Source organism: Danio rerio, chromosome 19, assembly GCF_052040795.2.
Source record: "Danio rerio strain M-AB ecotype USA chromosome 19, GRCz13ab, whole genome shotgun sequence".
Lineage (NCBI taxonomy): Eukaryota > Metazoa > Chordata > Actinopteri > Cypriniformes > Danionidae > Danio > Danio rerio.
The window spans coordinates 8,370,001-8,395,856 of record NC_141039.2 but is presented as its reverse complement, the minus strand read 5'-3'; the positions used below and the strand labels follow the sequence as shown (position 1 = coordinate 8,395,856).

General features: G+C 35.4%; 3 protein-coding genes across 9 annotated transcripts in view; 1 reads left to right on the top strand and 2 right to left on the bottom strand.

Moving 5' to 3' along the window:
• Positions 1–425: 425 nt before the first annotated feature.
• Positions 426–7,994, bottom strand: sqleb (squalene epoxidase b). 4 transcript variants are annotated; one of them, XM_087295358.1, is made up of 11 exons: positions 7,824–7,994; positions 7,307–7,523; positions 7,062–7,233; positions 6,881–6,977; positions 4,836–4,949; positions 4,568–4,739; positions 3,964–4,059; positions 2,093–2,235; positions 1,876–1,972; positions 842–929; positions 426–759 (listed from the first exon to the last, which is right to left on the bottom strand). In XM_087295358.1, exons 1-11 carry the CDS (start codon positions 7,860–7,862, stop codon positions 546–548), a joined length of 1,449 nt encoding a protein of 482 aa, XP_087151484.1. In that variant the 5' UTR covers positions 7,863–7,994; the 3' UTR covers positions 426–545. The 4 variants fall into 4 exon arrangements, with proteins under 4 accessions (XP_087151484.1, XP_087151482.1, XP_087151483.1 ...); XM_087295356.1 differs by having other exon boundaries at positions 7,718–7,939; XM_087295357.1 differs by having other exon boundaries at positions 7,307–7,518; positions 7,718–7,939.
• Positions 7,995–9,318: 1,324 nt separating this feature from the next.
• ccdc127b (coiled-coil domain containing 127b) lies at positions 9,319–15,277 on the bottom strand. Of its 3 annotated transcripts, none has more exons than XM_087295064.1 (3): positions 14,728–15,277; positions 14,518–14,682; positions 9,319–12,535 (listed from the first exon to the last, which is right to left on the bottom strand). In XM_087295064.1, exons 2-3 carry the CDS (start codon positions 14,675–14,677, stop codon positions 11,853–11,855), a joined length of 843 nt encoding a protein of 280 aa, XP_087151190.1. In that variant the 5' UTR covers positions 14,678–14,682; positions 14,728–15,277; the 3' UTR covers positions 9,319–11,852. The 3 variants fall into 3 exon arrangements, with proteins under 3 accessions (XP_087151190.1, XP_087151189.1, NP_001076352.1); XM_087295063.1 differs by having other exon boundaries at positions 14,518–14,640; positions 14,992–15,277; NM_001082883.1 differs by having other exon boundaries at positions 11,742–12,535; positions 14,518–14,640; positions 15,055–15,241.
• Positions 15,278–15,992: 715 nt separating this feature from the next.
• Positions 15,993–25,856, top strand: part of sdha (succinate dehydrogenase complex, subunit A, flavoprotein (Fp)) — a 16,264-nt gene continuing 6,400 nt past the window's right edge. Inside the window, 12 exon segments of one of the 2 annotated variants that reach the window (NM_200910.1) lie at positions 15,993–16,092; positions 17,114–17,194; positions 17,396–17,557; positions 19,415–19,558; positions 20,049–20,213; positions 20,288–20,436; positions 20,954–21,078; positions 21,277–21,445; positions 22,736–22,931; positions 24,180–24,351; positions 24,819–24,937; positions 25,095–25,206. In NM_200910.1, coding sequence (NP_957204.1) covers positions 16,033–16,092; positions 17,114–17,194; positions 17,396–17,557; positions 19,415–19,558; positions 20,049–20,213; positions 20,288–20,436; positions 20,954–21,078; positions 21,277–21,445; positions 22,736–22,931; positions 24,180–24,351; positions 24,819–24,937; positions 25,095–25,206 — 1,654 coding nt within the window. In that variant the 5' untranslated portion in view covers positions 15,993–16,032. 2 annotated transcript variants of the gene reach the window in all.

Here is a 25,856-nt window from a genome sequence, read left to right as displayed (position 1 = left end):
TTGAAGAGATGGGGATAAAGATAGTAAATGTCCCATCTGATTGGTCAGATTTGGATAAACATTAGCACAAAAACGCTTGGCACATAAAACTGATTTAATTTAAAATTGTGATATGGATATTGCATTTGCCATACTGATATCATAATAACAACGTCTTTCCAATATATTGTGCAGCCCTAATTTAAAGGGAGGGGTTTGGGGCCTTCTTTTAAAAATCGTAAATCTTCATACAAATTAATGTTAAATGTTTGGTGTCCTTAAGAGATTGGTCTTGTTGGTCATGTTGCCACACTGACCAAAAGAGAGATTCTCCGTTTGAAAGAAATTTCTGAGAAAAAGGTTTCACGGATAGTTATACTTTTTCACATTTCCACCCTCAATTATCTGTGAATATGAGCACATTTAAACCAAGCAGACAGATAATAGTCAAGAGACTTCATTTTATATGATTTGAACGCCAATAAAGCATAATCATCTGTGGTATATACACTAGTGATATAGTTTTACATTTAATACATATTTTTACATTAGCTATCAAATAACATTTATTTTGAAGGTTTAACATGTCTATAAATGGGGTATTTAAATTCTGAACAGATGAGAGGGAATATAACCATAAATGCTCGATAGAGAATGCTCAGGCTCCTCAACAGCGCTCCTGCTTTGTCCTGTCTTACCTCTGCCTTCATGTTCAAGTAAACTGCATAGAATACAACGCCAATGAAGTGACCAATCAGAGTCAAGGGGCGGGGCTTCAACCTAATGATCAACACACTATCTTTTTAGTAATATATGCATACAACAATTACATTTATTTGATTATTGATGTGTATATACTCACACAGAAAGCAGTCCAACTGGTCCAGAAACACACTGCCCTCCTAACTGAAAATAACACAGGCAGGCTCTTCGAAGATACAGAATTGAATCTGTTAAAGGAGATAAAAAAGTCTGATTTAAATCATCGTTAAATGTTTATGGAGTTACATTCAGGCCGAGTACTTGAAGAGGAAGATTTAATTTTTGGTGAAGAGCGCCCTCTGGTGGATAACTAAAGGGACATTCACTCAAAAAATGAACACTAACTCACTATTTACTCCGCCTTAAGTTTTCCAAACCTTTGTGTTTCTGTTCAACACAAAAGAGTTACTTTGAAACATGGTGAAAACCTGTAATCATTGACTTCCGTAGTGGGAACAACAAATACTATGGAGGTCAATGGTTACAGGTTTTCAACATGTTTTAGAATGTCTTCTTTTGTGTAAAACGTTAGAAAGAAACGCATTAAGGTTTGGAACAAGGAAAGGATGAGTAAATAATGACATTATGTAAATTTTTGAGTGAACTATTCCTTTAAGCTGTCTATTGAACTCACAAGGAGATATTTGAAGAAAGCTGAAAGCTAGTATCCATAGTATTTTTTCCTACCATGGAAGTCAGTAGTTACCGGTTTTCAACATTCTTTAAAATATCTTCTTTTGTGTTCAACAGAAGAAAGAATTCCATTAAGGTTTAAAACAAGTAAAGGATTATTCCGTAATTCCGGATTATTCCGTAAATGATGACATTTATTTTTTTGGTGTGAACTGTCCCTTTAAGTGGTTCCAAACCGGTTTGAAATATTTTTTTCTATTAAACACTCAATGGCATATTTTAAAGAAAGCTGGAAGCAAGTAGCCATGTTTTTCCTACCATGGAAGTCAATGGTTACTGGTTTCCAACATTCTTCAAAATATCTTCTTTTGTGTTCAGCAGAAAATTAAAACATTTGAAGGAATCAAAACTGTGACAAATGTAATTTTGGGGTGAACTATCCCTTCAAATTTGAACATTTTATCATCGAAATGTTGTAAGTATTTTGTTTTGTGAACTCACCGTCTTGTGACGCAAACAGTTCATGCAGTGTCTGTGCTAGAATGTCCACCACAAACGAATGAGAAAGCTTACGCTCCCAGTCGAATGTCTTTTTAGCCTGTGGATGCAAACTCTCATTATTAAAAACAATTGTATTAATGAAAGAAGAAAGAATATTGTTTTTTATGTATAATTGTATACTCCAGAATTCTGTTGATCTATTTAGAATCCTCTTAACCTTCGATAATGCTGTATGGTCAGTGAGATCTGGAATATGGTGAAGCAGACGTCTCCAAATCCTGACGTCATTCAGCGCTACGCTCATCCCTCCGCCAGTTAAAGGATGCCTCATGTTATAAGCATCTCCGAGAAGCAAGACTCCTGACACAGAGGACAGATTGCTTTTAATATCATTTGTAGTGGTAATGTTCTATACTGAATAACAATAAAAAAACATGCAATTGTATTCAAAGTGCTTGTTCTGCCATCATTTATTCACCTTCATGTTATTTGAAAGCCACTAGAAATTTGATCATCTTCAAAACACAAAAGATCATATTTTTTTTAACAAATTAGTCTTCATTGAAATTCTGTTCACCTGGAACTGTAACATTCTGACAAAAATGTGAAAAAATGACATCTAAATTAATTGAGTGTTTAATTCAATTATTTGTTCACATTATATCATGAACAGATTTAAAGGGATAGTTCACCCACAAATTGAAATTCCTCTTATTAAAAGTCTTCATCCTCCACTTGTTCCAACCCCATGTTTGGGTTTCTTTCTTCTGTTCAACACAAATGAAGATATACTAAAGAATGTTGTGACAAAGTGGCTTTCTTCATATTGTTGGTTCCTGCTATGAGTGTCTGCTTTTTCTAAACATTCTTCAATTTTTAGTTTATGTTAAAATTAGGAATTAATAAATGTTTATACCACTTGAATGTGAGTAAATTGTGAGAATAATTTACATTTGTGTGTGAACTATCCTGTTAACTGATGCTTTTATGCAAATAAGTAGGCATAAAACAATGTTTACAGCTTTCAGATTTAGTCATAGAAGCTGAAACATGCTGGCCTGAGATAGAACCAATAAGATTCATTCTTGCGCGTCAAGCAGGTATGCTTGAGTTTGATTGGTTGCTGATGTTGCTATGGGAATAAAACCCAAAATAAAGCTGTTCAACTTTGATTGTGGTTCTTCAGAAAATCTGGATTAATCTTAGTTTTATTCTTTGATCTCTTTGTAAATGTTTTGAAAATTGGAGTCAGTAGATGTTCTATAGAGGAACAGAATATTTCCTCTTACATTAACAATATCTTATATTTGATTATCTTGGCATACACTGATCATTTAGGTCAATGAACTGTGATACAGAAATTGTTATTGTTATTGTTGACAAGATCATGTAATCTAATCAAATATATATACAGTTGAAGTCAGAATTATTAGCCCCCTTTTGATTTTTTTTCCAAATGATGTTTAACAGAGCAAGGAAATTTTCACAGTGTGTCTGATAATATTTTTTCTTCTGGAGAAAGTCTTTTTTGTTTTATTTCCGCTAGAATAAAAGCAGTTTTTAATTGAAAAAAAAAACAATTTTGGGGCAAAATTATTAGCCCCTTTAAGCTAATTTTTTTTAATAGTCTACAGAACAAATCATCATTATACAATAACTTGCTTAATTACCCTAACCTGCCTAGTTCACCTTAATAACCTAGTTAAGCCTTTAAATGTCACTTTAAACTGTACAGAAGTGTCTTGAAAAATATCAAGAAAAACATGATTTACTGTCATCATGGCAAAGATAAATTAAATTGTTTATTAGAAATAGGTTTCTTAAACTATTATGCTTAGAAATGTGCTGAAACAATCTTCCCTCGGTTAAACAGAAATTTGGGAAATAAACAGGCGCTAATAAGTCAAGGGGGCTAATAATTCTGACTTCAACTATATATATACATATGTATATAAGCAACAGGTTTACTCTCTTTTAGACGTATAGTTGACCCAAAAAAAAATCTGTCTTCATTTAGTCTTAATAATTTTTTCAGACTATAATGAGCAACTGACATTGCTGGATCTCTACCATATACTGAGCATTTACCTGGTTTACTGACAGGTGATGAGGGCAGGAAACTTGCTGGCATGGATTTCAGACGGTTATTTTGTACAGCCAACAAAAATGGCTCCTTCAAGTGATCTATTAGGAAAACACAAACAAGTTTTAAGACTTGTGGGTTACTACAACTATGTGATATAGGGCATTACACTCAAATAAAATAATGTTTGCTGCTCGTTCAAACTACTTATTTAAAATGAGCTGATACAACACAATTCTGGAGAGTTTTGGGGGAAAAACTAAATTGTTTTATGTTTAATTTTCATAAATGTGTTACTTTCACTTAGGATGACATGAATGAACTGTGTGAAACTGTGTTCCTCACAAATCTATTTGTGTAGAGACAACATGATGGAATTAGGTTACCTTATTCATTATTACAAATGTAAGTGGATTGAACATAAAACAATTAGGTTGTCCCAAATAAAACCTTAATAATTGTGTTGTTGCAGCTCATTCTAAATAAGCAGTTTGAACACATTATTTTCTGGCAGAATGTGTAACATTGCAAAGATTTTATCAATTCCTCGCAGCTTTTCATCAACATAACGTATAACCTGACTGAGGTCTGTGATGTTTATTTTCTGACCTGGCAGTTTTGGGTGGATCTCCTCAGTCATGTATTGTTTGAGGTTTTTGGGCAGACGTCCCTGTATGTCCACTAGCACACGTGTGTCAGTAGAGGAGATCTGGTAGATCAGAAGCGGCCCGTGACAGCTCAGAACCAGCTCTGCATAGTTGGGCTTAAGCTGAGGAGAATTCTGATGAGACAAAGCAAAGCAAGAAAGGCAGGGTTTACATGTGAATCACAATTTAAAGTAAAATGATTTATTAGTATGTTCAAATAATGTGTAAACCTTCATTATGCAGCCTACAAAGTTGGAACAGACTTGAACAGTTTCTGAGCTCAAACTCTTTCTGAAGTTTGAAAAACATCCATCCGCCACCACTGTTAGAGGAGCGTGTAACCTCTGCAACACATAGCCCATGCGTAAGTACAGTATGTGAAGCATGCTCTTTCTGACATCTGTGAGATTTGGCTATAAAAATGTTTGCATTTGCTGAATAAAATCCACTGCTTAGTTCTTGAATTATTTTGGGGTGTTTTGGTCAGTCTTTTGAAATATGTTGTTTTTTTTATCCTTTGATAATCATTTGTAGGCGAGGCAGTGGCGCAGTGTGTAGTGCTATGCCTCAAAACAGGAAGGTCGCTGGTTCAAACCTCGGCTCAGTTGGCATTTCTGTATGGAGTTTGCATGTTCTCCCTGCCTTCGCGTGGGTTTCCTCCGGGTGCTCCGGTTTCCCCCACAGTCCAAAGACATGCGGTACAGGTGAATTGGGTAGGCTAAATTGTCCGTAGTGTATGAGTGTGTGTGTGGATGTTTGACAAGGATGGGTTGCGGCTGGAAGGTCACCCGCTGCGTAAAAACTTGCTGGATAAGTTGGCGGTTCATTCCGCTGTGGCGACCCCGGATTAATAAAGGGACTAAGCCGACAAGAAAATGAATGAATGATAATCATTTGTGGTTTTAATGTGAAGGCATCATGAAAACTACCATCAATTCATACATTTCTGAACCAGATAACAATTCTTTTCTGAACTTTTAACCTTTTTTTCAGAAGCATTTTTCACAAAAATTGGGAACTTTTGAAATTTTACAACTTTATTTTGATAAGATGATGCAATCTAATATATTTAAACACTATAAAAGTCCTTAGTTATGGTTAGTCATGGAAGCTCAAGCATACTAGCATGAGACATAAGTACCAATGAGGTTCATTCTTGTGTGTCAAGAAGTTATGATTGAATTGAATTGGTCGCTCATGTTGATATGTGAATAAAAATACAAAATAAATCTGTTTATTACTGATTGTGTTGCTTCAGAAGGCCTGGATTCATTTAGATTCATTCTGTGACCTCTTTGTGAATGTCATAAAAATTTGAGTCAGTATATGTTCAATAGAGGGACAGAATCTTTCAGATTACATTAACATTTCTTGATTTATATTTGATCATCATAAGGTAAACTGACCACTTATGTCAATGTACTGTAACACAGACTATTTTACACTATTTTGATGAGTTCATGATACACAGTAAAAAGCGATTATTAGTTACTTTACTTTTCTAACCTGTAACGGTTTACTTAATTTGTATAGCTATGCACAAAGTTTGGTTACAAACCATTAGTTACATTAAAGTCAACAGGGTTACTCATTTTAGAGGGATAGTTCACCTAAAATCGAGCATTTCCAGTTGTCACAGACCTGTTTGAGTTTCTTTTTTTCAAGTTAAACACAAAAGAAGTGATTTAGAAAAATGTTGGAAACCTGTAACTATTGACTTCCATAGTATTTGTGTTTCCTACTATGGAAGTCAATGTTTTCTTCAGTTTGAACTGAAAAAAAAAAGATTTTGAACAACTTGAGGGTGTGCAAGCAGTGAGTAATGTATTGGTCACACTTTACAATAAGGTTGTGTTAGTTAATCTTAGTTCATGCATTTACTAACATGAACAGACAATGAACAATACATTTATTACAGCATTTGTTCATGTCAGATAACGTTAGTTCATGATAATACATTTATTCATTGTTGGTTCATGTTAACTCGCTGTGCAATAGCTAATGTCAACAAGTATGAATTTGGATTTTATCAATGCATCGTTAATGTTAAATTATGATTAATAAATGGTTTGAAAGTTGTGTTGTTTATAAATAGTTCAAGTTAAATACATGAACTAATAAAACCTTATGATAAAGTGTGACCAATGTAACAACTATCCAAGTAAAGTCAAATGATTGCTTTTTAGTATAGAATTTGACATTTTTTTATTAGGCAGCATTAGACATTTTGTGTTAATCTTTTTTTAGCTATAAACATGATCTTTTTTTGACTAACCTGTATTTTCCCAGAATCCTTATCCTTGTACTGGACTCCTTTAACACAGCCATTTTCTTCTTCAAGATATGTCACCGTGCCTTCAATGAACCTCACACTCAAAAAATACCAGGTAAATATGTCATTTAAAATGCATAATTACAAAAATATGAATTTTGAACACACCATGTGTTTGTGGTACTTTGGCTCTGCCAGTGCAGCTCTGCGCAGCCCCATGATGAAGCGGCCATGATGGAAAGCTCTTCCACACTGATCCTGATCTTCAGAGTAAGGAATCTCCACAACCATCCTGCTTTCAGTGTCATGGATGATATAACCATTCACAATCTGTGCATTCAACCCCTCTACCGACTCTATAGGAAAGAGGGATCATGGCTCAGAATGGAAACTGAAGCATGGTGACTGGATGATCAAAAAGAAACTCACTCTCCAGGCCTAATTCTATGAGTGCACGATATCCACCAGGTTGAAGCAGTTCACCAACTATTCTGTCCGGCTCTCTCAGACTCCTCTCAATCACTGTAACCTTTCGTCCATCTTGACCAAGAACTGATGCCAGTGAGGAGCCCAAAACCCCGGCCCCTACAATGATGACATCAGGGACATCTGGAGCATCAACATCTCCTGAGCTGGAGGTGCTGTTCTGTGCATAGGTAAGAATAAATACATCTTGGTCTGTAAATATAAAAGATAATGTATAAAAAGTATTCAATTAAAATCAATTATAAGCCTACTATGGTTAGGGGAACTTTCTGACGGTAAGACAGACCAAACGTCTAAATGTAGGTCACTGTCAAGCACCATTAATGAACACACAGAATCACTCAAAAGTCATACCTTAAAATGTCGTGAACTTGAGATGAGCATGGACATTTTATGAGCATAATCATAGACGTTGCTGCACCTGTATCGATGGAGTGTTGAAAGCATGTCATTTATTTACCGAGGGATGTGAGCTGACCTCCACTGTCTGACAGAACATTACATGACGAGCTTAGAGAGTCAGATAACTCCGCCCACTCCGTCAGCCATCCAATCGCATCACTGTACGGTTAGATCAGAGACTTGCGCCCAGCTGACTGGATTTATTTGTTATTCATATATTTTTGAAGATAATCCCTGGTTATGAATATGTTCGAGAGGGCGCCATTCAAAAAAAGACTGAGAAAGAAAAAGATGTCTAGAGTTTCTTGTATAAAAGACCTACTTTATTCTGAGAAATGTATTGGGAAACACATTATTATTATTATTATTATTATTATTATTATTATTATTAAATTGGCATCGAACGTTCCAAAAAGAAAATTTAAAGGAATAATTCACCCAATGATGAAATTCTGTCTTTTAATCACACTTCACTTCAAATTTAGTTTCTTTCTTGAGAACACTTGTGGAATGGAAGGTTCCACAAAAGGATAGTTCACCCAAAATTAAAAATTACTTCATTTTTTATTCTCCCTCATGAGTTTTTTTTTATGTTGAACATAAATTAATATATATTTTTTAAATATTAGTGGGACCCACTGATTTCAAAAGTATTTTTCCTCTACAATGGAAGTCAATTGGTGGTAGCAAACCAACATATTTCAAATATCTTCTGTGTTCAACTTAGGAAAGAAAGTCATGAAGTAGTATAAGGAAAGTTGGCAATTTTTCAATTTTGGGTGAACTATCCTTTAAACATTTGTCGAATCTTTACATTCTACAAGTGACTTTTATAATTTAAAAAATGTTAGATTCTTAAACCCTTTTCATACTAAAATTAAATGCTTCTTTTAATTGTTTAATTTTTGTTGTTGTTGTTTTTAAGAAAGAAAGCTCTCAGGCCTTTTTGTATTCATTTATTAACTAAAAAAAACAAACCATGCAAGATACAGATTTATCTTTGGTTTAGTTTTAGCTCACAGCAAATCATGACAGAAACTAATTTGAATAACTCAAAACAATATCAATTCACACGAGAAAGTAAATCATAATCGACAATAATAAACAACATGCAAACTTACAATTATGGTGTCAAATCTGTTTATTAAAATGTCTTCTAATTTTTCTGGCTTTCTATTAAACGGTCCAGTTTTGTCTGCAAGTCTGCAACACAGTCGTGTATTGGTGATCTTGAGAAGTCTACAGAGCGCTGGAAGTACTTTGTGATATCAGCCTGCATATTGAGTTGACGTGCTATAGGGTCATTGGATATCAACAAGTTTATCTCTTCCTCTATTAACCTTAAAGTAACATGGGGCTCACGATAGCCGCAAACGACTTCTTGTCTAGCATAAAGCAGCCTGCGGATTTCACGAATAATAGCTATCCCTTTATCCTCCATTCTGTCTCTCCCAATGCTTCTCCTCAAGCAGTCAAGCTCATTTTTCAGTCTCCTTTGCGTTAACCATTCGGAAAATAAGCACAGAAAACAGTCAACACAGAAAGACGTTGAATCGTTAATTAATTAATAAATTTATTGTTTTTAGTAATTTTTTTGTACCTAAGAATACTGAAATGCTTACGGTACAATGCTAAGCCAGACACTGAGATCAGCAGAGGCCAGTTCCAGTAACATTTAGGCTCATCATTACTCCTTTGCACAGAAGCATTCTGATCATTCATTCTGTCTGTTAAGGTGTAAAAAAATAGTGTCAGAATACTGCGAAAATGAAGTTAGTTTGAACACCATGTACAATGGGGGAATCCCAAAATAAAGTTGTATAATAAAATGTAACAACATTGGAATAAATAATGAACACATGAAGAAAGGGAGGTGTAGAAAAGCAGTGAAAGCCCAGACAGCAGCTGAAATGTCCGTAGTTCTTCAGCAACCCTCTGCCCTTCGTCATTGTATTTGAATATGAGCTGCTTCAGTCCAACATCTACATTAGCAGGAAGATGCAGATAAAACCAGAGTGGACATTTCAACAAGACAATGATTTAAAACACAACCAAGGAAACTCTCAAATGCTTTCAGAGAAAGAAAATAAAGCCATAGAATGGGCCAGCCAATCACCTGATATAAATCCAATAGAGAACACAAAATAAAGATCATTTTTGATAGATGAGACCCACACAACCAGCAAGAGTTTTACACTCTGTTGAAGTCTGTGAAAAAACTCACACCTGAACAATGCTCCATATGAGAGGTGTCTATAAGCTGCCATCACCAAAAAAGTCTTTTATATAAAGTATTCAACACATTTCAGTAGTTTAGCACTTTCTCCTTGTGTCATTTCATTGTTATAACACACAACTAATTTTTCAGACTTCAGATTTGACAAAATCTGGTTCAATTCCATGTCAACAGCTCCTTTAAAAATATTGTTCCCAGGAAAAAACATGACCTGTTCAATACTTAGGTTCCCCATATACCTCAAATCTACATTCTTTTAAGACTACATGTAATATGCTATATTTACTTACCTTCCCTTTAAAGATCCAAATAGTTTGATCAATATAATCATGTGATGTGTTTTCCTTTGAATCTTTTCACGATTAAACAGGTTTGCAAATGCAGAGCTTGTTAAATTGCCAACCCGATGGGCTTGTCTACTCTTGTTTGTTATAGGGAATTTCCGGGAGTCTTTCACATAACTATTCACATTCATAATCTGGGTCAATTTCATATCAGCAGCAAAAATGTATTTACTGAGAAAAAAATTAAATCTTTCAAGAGTCAAGAGAGAATACTCACGGAAAAAATGCATTAGCGAAAGAGTATATTACATGCAGGGATATAGTAAAACCTAAAAGATTAATTCAACCAAAAATAAAAATTCTGTCACTAATTCACTTCTTTCTTCTACTGAATGAAGAAAAAGATTCTGAATATTAAAGTCCGAAAAATGCAGATTCATTGACTTTCATAGTATTTGTTTTTCTTACAGTGAAAGTCAATTGCTACATGTTTTTAACATTTTTCAAATGATCTTCTTGTGTATTCAACAAAACAAAGTCATAAAGGTTTGAAACCACGTCATGTTGAGTAAATATTGAATTTATATTACACAAATTACTGTTATATTGTGTTACACATTTATATTACACAAATACTGCAGTAAAGTAGTTTTAAATACAAATGAAAGAATAAACCTGACTCATATTAAGTGTTGTTTCTCCAACAAATAATCAATATGGTTTAATTTTAGTAATGTTTGGTTAAACATTTTAAACACAGCCCTAAGAACATAAGGTGTTTTAAGTTATTAACACAACTTTTCCCACAAAGAGCTATGCGGCCATTATGGAGATACTCAGATATCAACAACAGCATAGGTAATCTGTAAATACGTTTTCTGCTTATCCACGCTGTCTAAACCACAGATAAATGTGTGTAAGCTACTAAATCATACAAAGAAGGACAACATTTTAGCAATTTGTTGCCTGTCTTTAGTGCTCTATTGTTATTTTTCCTGGTCCGACCAATTACTACAGGCCAAAAAATGACAACTATTGATCAATTTCAGAGGACAGCACAGTGGTTAGCACTGTCCCCTCACAGCATGAAGGTTGCTGGTTCGAGCCCCAGCTGGGCTAGTTGGGATTTCTGTGTAGAGTTTGCATGTGGGTTTCCTCAAGGTGCTCCGGTTTTCCACCACAGTCCAAACAAATGCTCTAAAGGTGAAAAGGTGAATTGAATAAACTAAATGGTGTAGCCATAGTGTATGAGTGTGTGATTAAGTGTGTGTTTTCCAGTACTGGGTTGCGGTTTGAAGTGGATCTTCCATGTAAAGCATATGCTGGAATAGTTGGCAGTTCATTCCACTGTGCCGACCTCTGAAATAGAGACTAATCCAAGGGAAAATTAATGATCAATTTCCTCAACCATGACTAGCAAAGTATGTATGTTTTGTCAGATATGTGCCTTTCTGCTCTGCAATATGGCCGACCGATGATCCATGATGAAAGCACTGTGTGTATAGCACAAAACCAAACCTTTATTTGAGATAGGATCAATTCAGATACATAATTTTCTGTACTAAAGTCACTTTTTAGTCTGTATGCCGAGTACAGCAGCCTCGGCTCTCTGGTGCGTTTGAAGAGTGACCTGCGTCTGCCAGTATCTAAGATAAAGCCACATCAGACTGCCATTCTTGCGTTCATTTGTGTTCAGATACTCGGCGCAACTGCGGTCATTCTTAAAAACATCCCTGAGTCCATCCTCCATCTCCAGATGAGCAAGAAGAGGCTCTTTGGCCGTACGAACCAGAAGATCCTTCTCCATCTCCACCCTCCTCGCGCGGGGCACCAAAATACTGCAGAAGGCCCTCTGTCTTTCCACCAGGCCGTATTCTACTTGCTTCAGAGCCAAAGTGGTCCTCTGCTCGCGCTCTTTTTCCTTCTCCAGAGCCGAGTGGAAGAGCGCAGCACCAGGTCCTTCTTGAAGTAATCTTAATTTCTCGTTTTCTAAAGCTTGCCGCTGCAGGCTGAGTTCTCGACGCTCCTCCTGGAGCTTCTGACTCTGGGATGCCAGCGCTTGTCGGTAGCCTTGTGCTCGCTGCTTTTCCTTCTCCAGATCAAGCTCCAGCTGAACGGTTTCCCTGCGGTTTTCTGAAAGCGTCTGTCGGTATTTGACGTCCAGGTCCTTCTGGATTGTCTTCACAGTGTTTTCATACTTGACCTTGGCATCTTCGATTTCTTTCTCAGACTCCTTGGACCAGATCCATCCTAAGAAAGAGCACAAGATGAAGGGATAGATTCAAGATTCAAAGTGTTTATTGTCATATGCACCTGTACAACGCTATTCTTACTAAACACTGAATGCCAATAAAGTTTAATGCATATTCAAAATATAAAATACGTACAAAATAGGCATGCAAAAAAGTAAACAGAAGTATAATCTATGTAATAAATTATAAATAAAGAAGGTTTCGATACAAATAAATGTGTAAATGTTAAAAACTGTTGGGCAAAATCCAGCAGAAAATGGATCATTTGCAAAACTGTAACAGCATACAGTTTGCTCATCCTACAAATTTTACGAAGAACGTTGGAATCCGGTAGCCATTACCGTTTCTTTTTTAAAGATGCAAATTAAGCATGCGCAAAACTGGAATATCGTATGAAACCTTGCAAATAAAGCACAGTTTCAATCCAATGAGTCAAAGAGAGCAAAATTGTCTTGATAAAATGGCACCAAATATCAAATAGAAAAATTGAATTTTCTGTGGCAGGAAAAGTTACTGTGGCCATTTTTCCTTATATACACTAAAAAAATGCTGGGTTTCACATAATCGTGTTGAGACATCATGAAGGAATTAAATTAACTAAATAGTTTTTACAAATGTGAATGGATTGAACAAAAAAAAAATGAAGTTGTCCCACAGAAACTCAAGAATTGTGTTGTTTCAGCTCGTTTTAAATAAATAGTTTGAACCAGGCACGTGCACACATAGGGCTCAACCTGTGCAGTGCACATGCCCTTTTTAGTCTTGGATAGAAAGTGCCCTTCCAAAATGATTAAAAGTGCCCCCGCGACACCCCCCCTCCACCCTACCGCCCTTAAGTAGACGCGCGACAACACCGCTCTTGAGTACGCGCGCCCCCACCCCCCCCCCCTCTTTACAGTACGCGCGCAACAACACCGCTCTTCAGTACGCGCGCGACAACAACATATACCCCCCCCCCTCTTAAAAAAATGTATCCTTCACATGCCCTTTGGACAGTCTCTGCACGGGCCTGGTTTGAACAAACAGCAATTGTCATTTTTGAGAGTAATAAATTAATAGTTGTAATTGTAATAACGCATGGTTGTTTTTAGAGGCATTTGATGCTCTTTAAGAGAGCAGACGCTCAAGACAGTTCTGGAAGTAATAATACTGAACCAATTTGATGATGGACTTTGGCTGAGGGATTTTAAAATGAGCAAAACAACATTTCAATTAAATCAAATGACTTCTTTAAAGCACATGTTGGAATGTCCTTGCTAAATCGGTTTCCACCATATTTTATGTACACTTTTATTATTGGATAAAACATTTATCCTATAAGTTATCCCATAAGTTTTTCAAAATGTGCATTTCCATTAAGCATGTGATATGTGGATAAGATTGGTGGATGGAAACATAGCTACTGAATTTTTTAGTAGATTAGAAAAAAAATATTAGAAAAGTCAACGGCTATCAGTGTTCAACATTCTTAAAAATACACTCATATCTTTTTAAAAGATAAAAAGAAATTAAATTTTTTGGGTGAACTATCCCTTTAAGGTAGGATTAGGATTAATAACTTGCAGTGATATGTACTGTAGGTCCATTGTTTTAGCTCAAGCGGCGAAGTTTAACTAAGACCTACTTCTAAAATGGTGCCATAAAGAGATAGTTTATTAAAAATATTTCCCTTTCAGAACCTAAATTAAGATTTATTTTTTATTAAATCAAATTTGAGACTCTGTCTCTGCATTAAAGTCTATTCACCCAATGTTTTTACACTTAAAATGTTGAAAAAAGATTTTAAAATATTAATTAACCACCTTAATCACAGTCCGACTGTAAAGACACATCTATTTAAGCATATTTAAGTCCTCAGAAATGTAGGACTTTGAATATTTTCTTTTGTGTTCTAAAGAATGACTTCAGGGTGAGTAAATGATGACAGAACTTTCATTCTAGTGTAAAGTAAACTAGCTTTAAGGCCAATAGATTACATACGAAAAGCAGCGAGCCCCAGCAGAGGCACCAGGAGGGCATAGTTCCACTTGCTGCTGTCACCTCCATCTCCTTGCCTCTCTGGCCTGATATTCCAGTCAGGGTCATTCAGGTTATTCATGTGGACTGCGGATGAAAAATAAACAGACTTTAAATGCAACATATGACCTGTGATTCAAGAAGGTGAACTGTAAATCAGTAAACTGATGTTACAGTGAACTGTAAATCAGTAAAAAAAATCATACAGTAATAAAACATACAGTTAAAAAATATCTTTTATCTTAATTTCTATTACATATAGTGATAAATTATTGTCTTCATGCAAATATAATGATACTGATGTTGCATTGTCATTCAGTTCATAACTCGACACTTCAGCCGCGCTAGACCTTCCTAGCTGAAATATGATACTTCCTGTTTCCACGACATTCATATGTCATTTGGTCAATTACTATTTATTTGACATCTAATACTTACATTGATCATGCTAGCACAATATTCGCGTCACATCAAAAGTCGGTATAACCTAGGTCTTATTACCTCACGAGCATTCAGAGCACTTGTCCTTCTCGAATTAATTCAAATAGTCTCCTCCACGATACAACAACCCAAAGGGTAAACAATGCTTATACTTTTACTTATAATAGATTTCTTGAAGTGTGAGGGCTACAGTATATGCAATAACATTTGCAGTGACTCCACCGAGCGTCAGAGCATGTTTGTTTCGGTTTTCTACATAACGAGAACCCACGCAGTCCCCCTACTTTGAACAAATATTGGTATAGTCCTCACTAAACAGATGTCCGATTCCTGAATCATTCTTTTGAATCGGATCTTTCAATGAACGTTTAATTTGCGTTTATAATAATATCACTTTTTCTATTCAATTATCTCCAAATAAAATACTTAATCTGTAAATTATATCTTATAATAATAATATTAATAATTATAATAATGATGATAATAATAATAATAATAAAAAAATAATAATAATGTATTTATAAATAATAATAAACTGATAATATGTTGCATATATTATCATTCATTCATTCATTTTCTTGTCGGCTTAGTCCCTTTATTATTCCGAGGTCGCCACTGTGAAATGAACCGCCAACTCATCCAGCAAGTTTTTACGCAGCGGATGCCCTTCCAGCTACAACCCATCTCTGGGAAAACATATTATATTATATTATATTATATTATATTATATTATATTATATTATATTATATTATATTACATTATATTGTATTATATTCAAATAAAAAACTCCCTTTAAAAACATACAAATAATTTGTATTGTATATTTTCTAAATATTAGCAAACTCAGACTAAATAGTGTGCGCAGTCAACACAGTATTGAAGTCGGAGCATAGATATCTATGAAGTCGGAGAAAAAAATGGTGAATCATTTTTAGCTGTTCAAAAGAACCGATTTGGGGAAATGACTCAAAGTTCCCACCACAACGACTTGCGTTACATCACAAACGAAAAAAATCAGTCCGAACCAATCGAGCAACATGGCTGCGGTGTGCGCTGCATCCCGTGTCCTCGGGACAAAGATTTTGTCATGTAAATCTGTAAGTCTTCTCTTACTTATGAAATACAGTTTCATTTAGTGTCATCTGACCAATGCAGACCGACAGTTTACTGCCTTTATACTCGTATGACACGCGTCTTTAGCAGTGTTCAATGTTTTGTAACCATCTTCTTCTGTGTTAAGTAACAGCATTACGTAGTATCAATGAACCTTTTTTATGAGTGGAGCGTTGTGTATTATAGAATTTACTATTTTATTAACACATATTGTACATTTGGCAACCTAGCTAGAGTGTTTTTATTTCAATATCACGTGTCGTTTCATAAACGGAACGTTTAGATAATTTGTAAACACGAGTCCACTGAAGGTCAAGCAGGCAGCGTTAGCGTTAGCCATGCGATGCTGAGTTTTCAAGCTATTCCTTTATATCTGAACACTATTTAATGGTATAAAAGCACGATATTTCTTCCATTTCGTTTTGTTTGTGGTTTTAAAAACAAGTTTTTATGTAAATTGACTTTAATATTGTGGATTGTTTTCGTTAGGGATAAAACTGACCAGCTGCTGTCAGCTGTTGAAGTGAGTAGATGTGTGCTAACAATTATAGACATACAAAAATATGTAGCAAATAGTTTCGTCATACGGTTGTCCTTGCATAAATCAACAGTATAATTACCCAAACGTAAGTTTTGTTATAATTAAACTTAACCAAATATCTCATTGATTCCAATAAAGACCTGCATACATATAATTCTGTCGTAGCTAACGTTATCTATGTAACGTTACTGCACTTATTATTAGTAGTTTCTTTCAAGTTTTTGTTGTTAGTTTTATTATTTTTATTTCTAAAAATGAAACGCATTAGTCATATTTTATTTTTGAAGTCAGAAAAAAAAATCACAAGTCTATTTAATTTTAATGATAAAGAGTGAGAAAGGGAGGTGAATAGGAAAATGAATCAGCGAATATTTAGTAATACATGAAGAAAAATGACGGAAATATCCCAAAACCGATTCACTTTAGAGTTTGATTTGATTACAAGTATTTGTTGTTCAATGCAGCTACCAGCAGTGTGCCAAGCGAACCGTCAGTTGCATTTCTCCATCTATGGAAAAAGGGGAGACGCAAAAATCTCAGATGGAGTAAGTATTTTTTCTACTTCCTCGTTTTGTTTCAATGGCTTTTAAACAAACAGGATCTGCCACTGACTCTTATTTGCGTTATTCATCATTGCAGACTATTATACTTTTGTTGAGATCTAGTTCCAGTTGATCAGTGTAAATAGGTAATATTAGATGCCAAATGCCTTGTTTGATCAGTGTTTTTGGTATTTGTCTTGACAGGTCTCCAATCAGTATCCAGTAGTAGATCATGAGTTTGATGCAGTCGTGGTTGGAGCTGGCGGTGCCGGGCTGCGTGCAGCGTTCGGTCTGTCTGAGGCCGGCTTCAACACTGCCTGTGTCACCAAACTTTTCCCAACACGCTCGCACACAGTGGCTGCACAGGTTTGACCATTTCTCCTAAATGTCAATGTCAACCTTTTTTTTTTTCTTTCATATACTGCAAACATCCATTTCTTTTGCTGATTTATGTTTTTTACTGATATTTAAGGTCACTTAAAGTGCTTTGAAATGTGTAATTTATTTTGATGTGTTTTTAATTAAAGCATGAAGACAGGGTGGGACGTATATGAGCCCCTCCCCCTTTAAAAAAAAACAGCCAATTGAGTTTTGTTTATATCACAGCTCTGAAGTGGTTGAGCTCAAGCGCATCAAATGAAAAGCAAATGACAGGTGTCTTGAAGGGGGCGGGGCATGTCACACTAGAGAGCATTTGATTGGTTGGAAAATTTGATGAGAATCTAAAGTATGTGATGACGTCAATAAGTAGTTGATCGATTTAGACTGAAGTGGCAAACGTAAAGTTTTGGATGTTTATATGTCTTGTAAATGTTTATTTTGTCCCCATTTTGGAGCACATTGAGATGATATATATCTTTAAGACTAACATGCTACAACTGAACAATATATTGTTTGAGCATCACAGCATTTGTATTTGCAATAGTCACATCGCAGGATTAGATTTAGAATATACAATCATTTATACAAAGATGCCCAAGTTGTTTTACGTTTGTTAAATTTTTATATCTGAATACTGTTAGGCCAGATAGCCGTAACATACTTTTTATTTAACCTTTGTTTGTCCTCCGTCACATTTATATATGCTTAATTTATTTCATTTAATGCAGATGTAAGGCGCAGAAAAAGACTTGATCACCCTAGTCGATCTAAATTAATGAAATCTTTCCAAATAGAACTATTCAAGTCAACTGGCGAAATTATATTTATATCTCAATAAATATAGTTGCAAAATGTCAAATTTGTCCAATATCGTTCAGCCCTATAACATTGAATTTAGGTGTATTGGGGCTGTGAATAATGTGAAGTCGCTAATGCATAGGGATCATGTTGTTTGCTGAGGAAGAGGCTGAATGAAAATCTGTTCTTTAGATCCTCTCAAATCTGTGCAGTGAAGTCCAAAGTTGACAAGGCAGCTTAACCTTTGAAACGCTGGGAAAAAGCACTGATAAGTGTTGCTTTAGGTGTTGTTATAATTAATACATACTGAATATTATCTCAGAATATTCATCTGCTCTCAGTCTTTGATTATAGCAAATAATTCTATATTGCATAGAAGGTAACTGCTGTAAAAAATCAAACTTAATTTTTTAATATATATATATATATATTACAATATAATTACAATATATTTTTCATAGTAAACCGTCTATGTTCAAAAAAATTTAGTTAACAATTAATGATTATGTAAGTGAGTTTGTCATTGTTCTGTTTTGATGTTGGTGATTAAAAGCAATTGTTGGTCAATTGCCACTAATTCTAAAGTAAAAATAATTAAATAGAGGGCAGAATTTACATTATATTATATTATGTTATATTATATTATATTATATTATATATTTTAAAGCGCCCCATCCCCGATGATTCAAGTATTACAACACTAATACAAAATATTAACACTCAAAACAAAATTATTATAATTGCACAAACGTATTTACAAGTTTTATACTTTGAGTGTAAGCAATGACAGATTTATTTAAACATATATAAAAAACATGAACAGTTTAAGTAAAATAATATACATGCATAAGCTAATATATGGCAAATATTTAAAGAAATGCTCTCCTCTATAGTTATTTTTTCTATTAAAGTAACACCAATAGTACTGGATAAAAGATTGATTTTAAATTCCATGATTGATTTGTTCAAATAAAAATAACCTCATTTAAATATTTCCATCATGATGACGTATAACTTGTTGTTTTTTCTCGCTTTTGTTAATAGGGTGGCATTAATGCTGCGTTAGGCAACATGGAGCAGGATGACTGGCGTTGGCACTTTTATGACACGGTGAAGGGCTCTGATTGGCTGGGAGACCAGGATGCCATTCACTACATGACTGAGCAGGCTCCTGCAGCAGTGGTGGAGGTGAGCGACTGGGGAACAATCGTCATTTCTCACCTTTTATTTTTGTTTTTTTCTAACATAGTCATTTTAACGTGAATCATATCGTTTGGGTTTTATCTTCCAATGTTGTGAAAAATAAGTTGTATGAATAAAATCTTAGTGTAAGGAGTGTTTTTCAAATCTAGGTATTGACCAATTTGTTTTTACAAGGTGTCGTTTAAGCAAGACTTGCACATGGCTATTTATTATAACCATAAGAACTACCATCATGGCTGGTTAAATCACTTTTAAACATTTTATACCTAACAGCATGGATTTTTAATGTTAATAGACAATTAATTTAATTAAAAAATGTGAATAATACGTAACTTATAACACCAAACACTCAGTATACTACAGGTGGAGCACAGCATTACACCATGCATCTTAAATATGATTGGTTGTAGGTTGAATGAATTGTTGTGTGTTTCCTTGTATAAAACAACAAATATAAACTATAAACTATTTTCAGCTGGAGAACTTTGGTATGCCGTTCAGCCGTACTGACGATGGCAAGATCTACCAGCGTGCTTTCGGAGGTCAGAGCCTAAAGTTTGGCAAAGGAGGTCAGGCTCACAGATGCTGCTGTGTGGCGGACAGGACGGGACACTCGCTTCTGCACACTCTCTATGGACGGGTCAGTGACAGTCTGTGATTTGGGCTGCTGTTTTCTATACAGCTCTTTATCTGATTGTGTCTGTTGGTGCATAGTCTCTGAGGTACGATACCAGCTACTTTGTGGAGTATTTTGCTCTGGATCTGCTGATGGAGGATGGAGAGTGTAAGGGAGTCATTGCACTCTGCATGGAGGACGGATCAATCCACCGTTTCAGAGCAAAGAACACAGTCATTGCCACTGGGTAAGAGAAGCGAGCTGCTTATTGACCATTTTGAGGGATGTAAACTATAGCGAGGGTCCAAACATATTTCCTGGTATACCTTTTTAATTCCCATAGTTTCTGGGAATTCAAAAAGGTTGACATATTGATTAATAATGTTATGATAGGTGTTTTTATGTAAAGTTGTGATTGGATTGCTCTTTTTTACAGTTATGAAATAGTTTGACAGTAAACAGGAAGTGTTCATGGACCAATGACATCACCACATTGAAATGGTATATACCAGGGGTGTCCAAACTCTGTCCTGGAGTCCTGGACTATATCTAGTAGGAGCTTGATCAACTCTCCAGGACACCGGCCCTTCAGGATCAAGTTTGGACACCCCTGGACTAAGCCGAAGAAAAATTAATGAATGAGTAAAAGTCATTTTTATTTTAAAAAGCTTTTGGTAGATTTTTTTTTCTGTTTAATGTGACATTGGTTATGCAGTTTAGTATGCAAGTGTTTTTAAAGCTTACGGTTAATGTTTTCTTTGCAGTGGTTATGGCCGCACATTCTTCAGCTGCACTTCAGCCCACACTAGCACAGGAGACGGTAATGCCATGGTGACGCGTGCTGGACTGCCCTGCCAGGATCTCGAATTTGTTCAGTTCCACCCCACAGGTGAGCATCTTCCTTTTAGAAGCATGAAGAAGTGCCTTTTATGAACAAATAAACAAATAGCTTCAATGTCACTATGACTTTACTGTTTTTCCATGCATCTGTGTTGATACTTGATCATCTGTGTTATAAATATCCAGCCTCCTTCAGTGCTGTCCTCAGCTAACCTGTTTAAAATCAACTATGATATGCTCCTTGTAGGTATCTATGGAGCTGGGTGCCTGATCACAGAGGGCTGTCGTGGAGAGGGAGGAATCCTAATCAACAGTGAAGGAGAGAGATTCATGGAGCGTTATGCACCCAATGCCAAAGACTTGGCCTCCAGGGATGTGGTTTCAAGATCCATGACTATAGAGATCAGAGAGGGAAGGTATAATATGCTTTGTTTTTAATAGAGCATTAGTAAACTGATGGCTTCCAGAACACATTCTCCATTTTAAAATTATTTAAAGTGATCCAATTATGCCAGTTTAAAAAGATGTAAGTTTCTGAAGATTCAGCTGAAAACACCTCTCGGATTGTGTATTATATCATGCTTTAAATGCTCATTTTAGAATGGAAGCAAAAACATACAGATTTCTTATATGTCTCTTTAAATGCAAATGAGCTGCTTCTCTCCACCTCCTTTGCAGATGTCACTGGGGTTTTTGTAGGGTCTTCCTAAGTTAGTCCTGCAGCAGCTAACAACATATGTATGCATCTTGAGATCTGTTTTGCTGAGGCCTTAAAGGCCTGTTGTGGTGGAAAAATAAATGAGTGGGAGGATTGATGGGAGAGAAAAAAAGTCAAAATTTTCAAACTGTTTGCAATTTATTGAAAAAAAAAATTGTTTCCCTTAGAAACTTTGCATTCACACACAAAATATTGTTCACTCGCAGAACTTCCTTGCAATTTTTATTCATTTTAGACAAAAACGATCTGTTGAGACTCCATACGTTCATTATGGAGTGTTTCATAGAGTTTTAAAATCCATTAAGAATGTGATTAAAACCTATTTTATTACTGACCCTATTAAAAAGATGCAGTTCAGTAAAAAATCATTGATTTATTTTTTATTTGTTTATAAAGCACATTTAAAAACTGCCAGGGTTGACCAAAGTGCTGTAAAAGTGACATTAAATACAAAAATACAACACATTATGCTAAATTATAAAAAATATATCTTTAATCTATATACAGGCAGACAGGAACCCAGACTATGAATCCAACAGACGAAAAATAAAGTTTCTCATTAAATTAATTCCTCCCAAATCCCGGTAAATGGTTCATGTGCATCAAGAATTCAGATTTAGATTTAATTTGATGAATGTGCTGTTATTTTGTATTATATACAGTAAACTGTATTCAGATTCTCAAATCAAAAATTGTAATTTAATGGGATTTAGCAAAATTAGTTTGAGGTAAACAAATTTTCAAATTTGGAAAAATAAGTGCAGCACTGGAAAAATTAATATAGGAACAAATACTATTTTCTTTTAGATTAACTTTGTGATTTATAACTTTGCAGATCTTTTTTATGTTTAAAAAACATTAGGTTGTAAAACCCATAGCAAGAATCCATTAACACATTCAAGGTTTTTCGTTATTTAAAAAAATAATCCTTTGAAAAACAAACTTGTAAAAGCTTTCTCTAAATGAGTTTGCATTGTGTTGTGATCAGGGGTGTTGGGCCGGATAAAGACCACGTGCACCTGCAGCTCCATCATCTTCCTCCTCAGCAGCTGGCCGCTCGCCTGCCCGGCATCTCTGAGACCGCCATGATTTTTGCAGGAGTGGACGTCACCAAAGAGCCTATCCCAGTTTTACCCACGGTCCACTACAACATGGGTGGCATCCCCACCAACTACAAGGGACAGGTATTCTGCACATTTCTGATTTTCATTTTTGCGCATTTTTGAACCCTTTGTTGTTACAGCAGATAACAGTAAAAGAGATGATAATAAAACTGTTCAGCGTCTGTACGAACTTTGAAAAGATTTATATACGTTTATGTAAAAATGCTACACCACAGATGCATTTAGTTGATCAGTAGTGGCAAGAAAAATATTTACATGGCTACCAACATTGTGTATTTTAAATATGTATAAATTTTTTTTTTTGACCAAAGCAAAATATTAGAATTAGACTACACCTTAAGACGCATGGTTCTCCCAAAAAATGAATTCTGTTATCATTTACTTCACTTGCTTTAAAACTTGAAATTCATTCTTGAAATACATTCTTCTGTTTAACACAAGAGAAGATATTTTGAAAAATGCTGGTTGATGGTACTAAAAAACACTATGGCTGCGTTTGAAACCGCATACTTCCATACTATATAGTACGCTAAAATCAGTATGTGAGCCGAGTAGTATGTCCGAATTCATAGAATTCGAAAATCAGTATGCGAGAAATACCCGGATGACTTACTACTTCCGGCAAGATTCTGGAATGCGCATCCCATGCACACTGCGCTATCCCATAATGCCCCGCGAGAGAATTCATAAATGGAAGTGAGGCGACGCAACTGACGCTGGTAGGTCACGTGACCATGACAAAATGGCGGATGTAGTAGGTCCGAATTCCATTCATAATTTTCACATTCATACTGTATAGAACATACTTTTCTAACGGCTGAGTAGTACGTTTAAATTTAAATGCAGCACCTACTGAGTAGTAGGCGGTTTCGGACGCAGCCAATGGATGGGTACCATTAACCAGCATTTTTCAAAATATCTTCTTTTGTGTTCAACAAAAGAAAACATTTCATAAATGTTTCAAATCACTTGAGGGAGAGTAAATTGTTTGGTACTTTTAATTTTTGGGTGAAATGTCCTTTTTGGACTGGAATAATGAAGCTGAAAATCCACATGAATAAATTACTATGAATACCAAATTATTTTTGGTATTTTTGAAAGTAAAAACAGACACCGCACTGTATCAAACTGTATCACTTTGTGGAAATGGGCCATTACTGATTTCTGACTTCAAAAAAAATATTGTAATCAGTCAATGTAGTTACCATATATGCTTGATCAACTGATAAAGGGTTAATAATAAGTCACTCTTTGCTAAGTGCTTTCATAATGAACATAATGCTTATATCCTCTGTGTAATCCTTACAGGTCATCACCTATAAAGATGGACAGGATCATGTTGTGCCAGGCCTGTATGCCTGTGGAGAGGCTGGCTGCGCATCAGTTCACGGTGCCAACCGCCTGGGCGCAAACTCCCTGCTGGATCTGGTTGTGTTTGGACGTGCCTGTGCCCTGACCATTGCTGAGATTGACACTCCAGGTACATTCATAACACTCAGAAATGATAAAGGAAGTGGATAGTAGGCATGGGACGATTACCGGTTTCAAGGTGTACTGTGGTTTGGAAAAGCACTTATTTTATGTAGTTTTTTTTAGGGCAAATGTTTTATGTAATTATTTAGTTTGACATATTTACTGTTCCAAAAATATTTACATATTTCTTAAAATAAAATATATTGTGTTCAATGGGGAATTTTTTTTTTTTTTTACCCAGACATTTAAAAAGAACATATTTTAGAGCACAATACAGTGAAACCATGATATTTTTATCCAATGTTATCATACCGTCAGAATCTTATGCCAGCTAATGCTTTGTGGATTGCAGTATTTCACTAAAGACTGTTATGTGTCTATTTGCATATTATGTGGTGGGTTTATGGCATGAGTAAAGTAATTAATTTACTTTCCTAAACTACAAAATGTTGATGTTTTAATGTTGTCCCATAGGAGAGAAGCTTTCTCCTCTGAAACCCAATGCAGGAGAGGCGTCGGTCGCTAACCTGGACAAGATGCGATATGCTAACGGCAGCACCAGAACCTCAGAGATCAGACTCAACATGCAAAAGGTGAAATTATAGATGGATTACAGAAGAAATTCATTGTTTAGATCAAATTATAAATGAAATGTTAGCCTCATCTTATGATTTTCTTTAGTGATCGCCTCTGCTGGTAGTTTTCTTTTATAATTTAATGGCCGTTTTATGGTTTTCTTTCTGACATCAGACTATGCAGAGTCACGCAGCTGTGTTCCGTACTGGAGATGTTCTGAAGGAGGGTTGTGTCAAGATGGAGTCCGTCTACAAGTCGATGGATGACATTAAGACATTTGATCGAGGTTAGAGATGAAAAGCACAGGAGAATTGAATAAATTAGGAATTAAATGCCTCTAGGAAATATTGACATTCACTACTGTTCAGCAGTTTGAGATAAGATTTTTATTCAGGAGTGATTAAATTTTTAGAAAGAAACTGTAAAGGCTTTACTGAAGCTAAATAAGTGCTAGTCTTTCTGCTAATCAAAGAACTCAGAACAAAAGTCAACTATTTTCACAAAAAGAGTCAGCAATAGACAGAGATTTCAACATTATTAAAATGTGAAGTCTTTTTCCAACACCAAAATAGCATATGAGTTATTTCTGTAGGATCGTACAGAACCTACTGAAGTAATGATGTTTATAATTCAGCTTTGTCTTTAGAAGTGTATTAAAATATAAGATAGTTTTAATCGTGATAACGTTTTACATATAATTACTGTATTTTGTAGCTAATACATGCATCTTGAAATACGTAAAGCCCAAATGTATATTACACTTTTTACATGTGCTATGTGGTCTGCACATAGGACTGACACAAGTATTTAGATCAGTGGTCACCAAACTTGTTCCTGGAGGGCCGGTGTCCTGCAGATTTTAGCTCCAACCCTAATCAAACACACCTGAACAAGCTAATCAGGGTCTTGCTAGGTATACTTGAAACATCCAGGCAG